The following is a 6,936-nucleotide window of genomic DNA, read 5'->3' as shown; positions in this document are numbered from 1 at the left end:
CATTTGCTGCTTCCGACCCACGTGTGGATCAGCTGATGCAGAAACGGCAATGGCGGGAGCGGCAGCTGCGACAGCCGCTGTTGATGCTTCGCCTTCTTCTTCAGGAGCATCCGACGCTGCTGGAACATCGACATCATCATCCTAAGTCGACACCAGGTCGCCAGGAACATTCTCATCGCCCGAGTTCGTCTCCACTAACTCAAGTTGCTCTTCCTCCATCGTGAAAAATCAAACCCTAGATATAGGGCCTAGAATATTTAACGACAGCGCTGCACTAAAACTAACCGTACTCGAAGAAAATAGCAACAAAATGTTCACGGTCTTCATGCAAGAGAACCCTTCGTACATTCTACGTATGTGGGCACAGGCGTCTAGTTGCCATAGCAGCCGAGTGGGCTCTCAAGAGAGCACAAGATAGAACGCGCGGCTGCAAACCCTATAGTATAGATAGGGTTTGACAGGCTAAGAGATAACTGCATGCAGCTACCATGGCTACGCTGATCAAACAGTTAGCTACGAAGAGCTGCGATAAAAACGCTGCGTAGAATTATTTTCTGTTTGTGTTAGGCTGTCGTGTTGCGGGAGTTGTTCTTCGTGTGTTGCGAGGGCAGAATTGCTTGTGGACTGCAGCGAGTTGGTGACAAAGACGGTAGAAGGTAAGAAGATCCTGATAATTATGCCGGCAGAATTTGAACTTTAGATTCCTAGGTTGAAGGCAGCCGATTGATTGAATTGTGTTCCCACACAATATTTTCATCAAGACTGCAATCTTGAACGGAAAGCAGTCATGCATAGAGAGAATGAAGGCCACAGATCATTATCTTTATTGCCAAAAAAAATTATTTTGCCTTGGTAAGCAGATTGTTTGAAAGCAAATCCCTGAATACAATTATGTACACACCTCGAAGAAAGCTAGGGTTGAAACGATGTCTGGATAGGTCTCCCCCCAAGAATTTCTTTATTTTACCGTTTCAAGCAATGAAAATAAAGTAAAACGGTTAAAAAGAGTGACAAACAGTAGACAAGGACACAATTTTTTTTTTTAATAGCAATAAAGAGAACAAATTCTGCTGTCATCGCCACACAACAGCGAAATCATGGAAGTTTTCAGTTCTCACTTCACTTCAATTTTCTTACCTTTCTTCACCTTTCTTCATTCTATTCTAGCACTTTATTTTGTTCTCAACACATTTTTTTTTCAACACATTATTGGATGTATTATTTTAAAGTATTGTTCAGCACGGATACTCTTCAGTCAAGACCTTCCACTGATGAATGTGACATGAAAATCGATTTTGGAAAACTTTCATAACTTTGTTGTAGTGTGGCGATGACAGCAGAATTTGTTCTCTTTATTTGCTTTTTTTTAAGGGAAATGAAAACAGTGAGAAGGTATGTAGGCAGAGTTTGCCGACAGATTTTCAAGTGCATTGCTGACATATTGAAAATTGTGGATTTCGATTTAATTTTGTTACAGGAAGCAGGCAAACAATCTGAACCGACATACAGATGACTTATCCATGGTGTGTCAAGTGATCGAAGGCATGTGCAATAAAGAAAAAGAAAGAAGGATGATAGGGTGAAAAGAAGAACAGAGATAGATTTGATTAGGCGACCCATCATTTCAAAAATTCGTTACTTCGGTTCACTTCTCCCATCAGTTCCAGGGTCGGTCGGTCGGCATTTCCTGTTTCTCTTCTTTTTTCTTTTTCTTTTTTTCTGCGAAGCATAAGGCTATCCTGTCCAGCACGAACGCATGCATCGCCGGCATTGTCAGAACATGCCTGAGATCCTTGTTCCTTGCTGTTTTCCTGGGCAGGGCACCGTCGGGGATTATCGGTATCGCTGGTGTACACAGCCATGTAAGCAACCTTAAAGGCACAAAAAAACACATTCTGCGGTCGAGTGAACAAAGACTTTCGGGTACAATGAATATTATTATTATTATTATTATTATTATGAAATGACCCAAAGGCAATGTGCCTATCGAGGGGTTCATTTGATTGAAAGAACAGTAGATGTAGATGTATGTACAAAGAGAAGTAGGGATTGATGAGGAGAGAAATGGGGAAAATCAACTGCAAGGTGGCGGAATTCCGTTGATTGAGGGTGACCCGAAACAACGAATTTACTCTGGGTGGCCTTACGTTTTCGTAAAACACTTCTCACAAATCATCAGTACATTAATGGTCAATGAAGCACCAGTATCAGTAGAGCAATAAATAGAACGAACTCTGCCATCATCACTATGCATCAAAAAAGTCCAAGGTTTTCCATAATTGATTTTCAGCCTGAATTATTGTCTCCGCATTGCTTAATTATTTATAATATTAATTATTTTGAAGCACCAGGAAAACTTGTTTGAACAAAAAGTCAATGTGGGATAAGTAACACATGACATCCCTGAAAGGATTCAAGTATGATTTATAGCGAAGAAAACAAAACGAGACCAAACAACGTGCACATACTAGCAATGGTAGTGGACCCCATCAGGACAATATGTAACATGCTCAATTCCAAGGGTACTTAGTGTCCATTAATTTAAACAGAAGTCGAAGAAAAGGATATACTCTCGGTTTTCTGGATGGCCAAAGTGATAAGACAAAGCGTTCGACTGGCACTATAATGACAATGAATGGTTTTCAGTACTTCGAACACACGAACAGTCCTTGGCTACACCACCACGTATAGCAAATTGTACAAATTTTCACCAAAGGAATGGTTTTGCACTGCATTTTTTGAATCATTCGATTTAGTGCCTGAAACGGTTCTGGCGCTTCACCACTGTCCACAGCCACTTGGGGCTGGTTATGAGTTCTTACCTCTGGCTGGTGTTTCTTGGATAAATACAAATGGTTGCATGGTGGGATAATCTAAGACCGTGATTGAGAAACAAATGGAACCAGTCTTTAAAAGTGCTGATTGGAAGCAGAAGAATTTATGCAGCTGTTCTGCGATCCATAGTTGATTGGGAACTTATGGCCTAGGGCTCATTGGAATTGTCCACATCGCCTTTTCGAATAGCATCTTAAAAGAGATAAATTATTTGATTATCTATACATTACCTGATTTCCATTTTCCCGTGGCCAGGGAATAGAGGCCAGTATGTTAACTGTATCCTTTTTAATATTATTCTCCTATCTTTGCTTTACTTTTTGCAGAATGAGTCGCAGACGGAAGCATGCTAAGAGGCAGGCACTTTCTGAGCCATACCCTTCTCCACTAACTCGAGCTCAAGCAAAAAGGTCTCAGTGCGTAGCAAATACGCTTTTTGAAAAAGAGTGTCCTGCAGCCCAGTTGTCAAATACTGAACCTACATTGGAGCTTCGAGGAGCGGTTTCTGAGCCTGCAGAGGCTGAACGTCCTACTGAAGACCTACTGTCATTATGTGATGCAGACGATGAATCAGAGAACCAGTATCCTGTGAAACTCAGCACACTGGACACAATTCATTTCGACGTTTGGCGCTCAGTTCTACTGCGTATGTTGTCCGTCAGAGACATCATCCGACTGTGTCAAGTATCACGACATTTTCACGGATTACTCATGAACGAGGAAACATTCAAGTGGCTATGTGAGGTGAGTATGACCTATAGTAGGAGCCTTTAAAAAATGAAATTACAAGTTTTATGTAGTTCATGCACATGTGAGCCGTGATCAGCTAAAAACCGACCTACAGCTTTTGCCGAAAAATGGAGAATATCACGTTTTTGTAAATTCCCGCTGAAATGATCCTTTTCAAAGAAGAAAGGAGACGGATCTTTGCAGATGCGTGTCGCTCGTGTCAACGTTCATGGAAATAGAACAAAGGAGAGTTATAAGGACCAATAAAATAATTTAGAATGAGCATTGCAGGCCGCCTGATCGGAGCAATGAATTATAACGGTTGTGCCAAGAAATATCCCACAGAAATAACCAACATAGGTTGCAGTACGGGCAACTTTGGCAATTGTACGATGTTCAATTCGAACATTGGAACAACAAAAATGAAAAAGTCAAATTCTAATTGTTTTCTGTTCAATAACAAGACAAGAGTATAGCAATGGCTCGACAAATGAAGTTCCAAAACTTCAGGCATGGCGCTACAAGTCGTAACGCGGGGACCATGCCAATGAGCATGGTAACAATACACAAAAAAGAAGTTAAACTTACCTTTAAATAATGTAGAATGAGCTTGGCAGGCTGTCTGCTGTGAGCAATGCATATAACGGCCGTGTCAAATGCTGAGTTGCAGGATACCATTGCAACGCCCATGGCAATAGTGCAACAAAATTTATAATAGAGAGGTTGCGCACAACAAAATTCGTAGCGCCGTAACGAATATTTGTAACGAAAAAAGCCAAAGTATATTCGTAAATCGTGAGATTGCGCTTAACGCATGAACTTTTTCGTAGTGGGTTGACGCGGCGGCCACGTGGGCCACAGGGAATAGAAAAAATATCAGTATTTTAGTACTCCAGGTAACGAAAATATTTTCGTAGATCTGCTCCATTTCGTTCGTGTTTGGACGGATCTTCGTAGCAACTTACGTTACTTGAACCCGGACGGTCGAAATCCTAACAATTTTCGCTATGCCACTGGTGTATTCCCGGAATGTTTCCCGCCAAACCCATCGACGCCGAATACGTCCATCTGAATGTAGTCTAATGGTAAAAGCAAAATCACTACCTCACAGAGCGGAACTAACGCTACGGAGAAATGAACTGAGCGTGTATACCATGAAACCTGTCCAAGACGACGATTCAAGGGACCTTCAAAATGTGGTTTCCTTATCCAGGATCAATTGACTGGAAATAGCATCCCTTGCTCCTGGTCCCAGTGGACTTTTAGGACAGGTGGTCGCCTTATCCAAGTGGTCGCCTTGACAGGTTTTACTGTACCTCTGAATGCACAACAATGCAAGGTTGTTCCATAGGTTTCGAAGAACGTTCTCTGGTTCCGAACATCAATTGGAATTCAAAACGTGCAAGTGCACACTTTAGTAGTAGAGTTGAAATAGGTAGTCAAGAATGATCCTCTGCGAGGAGTGCATTATGTCTCAATATCACCTCAAATTAATGTCTCTTCAATTTTTTTCCTTGTTCAGTGCCGGTACGACATGAGCCCGAACGTTCACATGAACATCAGCTACAAGACCATCTGCAGAATACTCTACACGGCTGTGTCAGTGGCAAATTGGAAGCAGGTTACTTGGGACAGTCTCGCAACAGTGTACACTACGTGTGTCTTTCCGGAAAGCAAAAGATTCAGCCTCCAAAGGTTGTTATATTGTCTCCCAGTTTTCAGCGGAATTATGCAACAACAAGAGCAGCCAGACGAACCCTATGTCTTTGACCTGCCCGGTTTTAATGCCAATCCATTTGTTACTGGTAACGATGCAAGGACAATGTTCCTCAACTTAACAGAAAAGGATCTAGTTCAACGGTATACTGGTCCTACTGTTACCGCCTGGTACAACCGAACATATGCCATTAGCAGCCTGAAGGAGATGGAGTTGGCTCGATACGGCTCTGTAGAGGCATACCAGGCTGCTCTACTGAAGAATCTGTTTGAGAAATTACCCAAACTAGAAACGTACTTAGTCTACCATCACCGTTATGAGAGACTGTTTCATGTTGCTGACTACATGTTCAAAGGGGGTAGGCAGACATTGGAACTGTATATTTACTGCGGCATTGTAGACCGCAAAATGAAGCGTGAAAACCTGGGTAACGAGACCACTGGTAGCTCCGAATTCAACTGTTGGGCAATGATTGAAGTTGCAAAGATTTGTAAGTACGATTCCGCAGTGAAAGCGTACATCGAAGAGCGTCTTTTGATGTCCTTCGAAGACTACTGCAGCGCCTGTGGAGAATACTACAAGCAGGTCCAAGAGAAACTTGACGTGCGTATGTGGTGGAATCACCAGAGGGCTCTCTTTTCATGTTTTGGCAACTATGTTGCTTCACAATATTCTGACTACAAGCTATGGAACAAAGACGAACTACTTGAAGCTATGGCAGAGTATGGTCGCACACTGGAGATCTAAGCAGAAACAAGACTTGGAGCTGCAGTGAAGCGGATTTAGAGCCACTACCAATGGACAACTGGGAACTTGTGGCCAGGCATAAGGGCTACATGGATGCAGCTCAGGGGTTTCTCGGCACTTGTGCCAGTGGTGGTGAGACGTATCCACTCACCCTCGCCTAATTTGTGTGTACAGAAAGATAGTATAATTGGGTTGAAATTGTTCAAGTAAAGTGTCATGTTTGGTGCGGCCAAGCTTGGCAGTTAATGTTCTACATGTAGGCGTAATGTACTGCTGTTGTTTGTTATCACTTTTTCCTTCCTTCTTTCTTTCTCTTCTTTGTCCATTTTTCAGTTGCAAGTTAATGTTAGTACAAACAATCGTTATTGCTCTCGCTTTCAATGTTAAAATTCACACTTGTAAATTTCACTGCTGTTGTTCTTAGTGTTATTTCTCTAACTTATATTTTCTATAATAGTTCAATTTTGTTTTCAGTGTCCTTTAGTACAACGAAGATTCCTGATGAGTGTTGTACGAAAACTTGTTTGAATCCTTATTTTCTCTACGCCATTTCTTCATATTTTCATCGTTTTATTGCACATTGCCTCCACAGTTTTACATTACATGAATAAAGTGTACACAAATGTCGATCCAGCTTGTATTACTGATTGCGGTTATCAAATTGTTGTCTCCTCGCCGTTTGAAGTAGTGGTTGCGACTTCGGCGATAATTTGTAAGAAAGGGTTTGCTCCCCACACCGGAGCTCGCGCTATTCCGCCGACTTTACTTGACACTTGACTGACTCACGACTGCCATCCAGAGCACACGAGAAGTCCATCGAACCTTCGACTTGGTGAATTCCCCGAAACACTGTGTATTGAGCAGGGAGTGGTGCTTTCTTGCAGGTTTGCCAAGTCGAAGGTTCGATG

At 42.1% G+C, this 6,936-nt stretch overlaps 1 protein-coding gene across 1 annotated transcript; it reads left to right on the top strand.

Moving 5' to 3' along the window:
- Positions 1 to 580: 580 nt before the first annotated feature.
- Positions 581 to 6,562, top strand: LOC135806815 (uncharacterized). The gene is made up of 3 exons (XM_065321011.1): positions 581 to 656; positions 3,162 to 3,579; positions 5,087 to 6,562. Exons 2-3 carry the CDS (start codon positions 3,163 to 3,165, stop codon positions 6,026 to 6,028), a joined length of 1,359 nt encoding a protein of 452 aa, XP_065177083.1. The 5' UTR covers positions 581 to 656; position 3,162; the 3' UTR covers positions 6,029 to 6,562.
- Positions 6,563 to 6,936: the final 374 nt, after the last annotated feature.

The sequence above is a fragment of the Sycon ciliatum genome, chromosome 1 (genome assembly GCF_964019385.1).
Source record: "Sycon ciliatum chromosome 1, ocSycCili1.1, whole genome shotgun sequence".
Classification (NCBI taxonomy): Eukaryota; Metazoa; Porifera; class Calcarea; order Leucosolenida; family Sycettidae; genus Sycon; species Sycon ciliatum.
Note: the sequence above shows the minus strand (reverse complement) of the source record. Positions and strands in the feature narration are given on the sequence as shown.

Excerpts from the sequence above, each read along its gene's own strand:
- LOC135806815 (XM_065321011.1), top strand. The coding sequence starts at position 3,163 with ATGAGTCGCAGACGGAAGCATGCTAAGAGGCAGGCACTTTCTGAGCCA. Across the intron at positions 3,580-5,086 it reads CATTCAAGTGGCTATGTGAG|TGCCGGTACGACATGAGCCC; the intron begins GTGAGTATGACC and ends TTCCTTGTTCAG.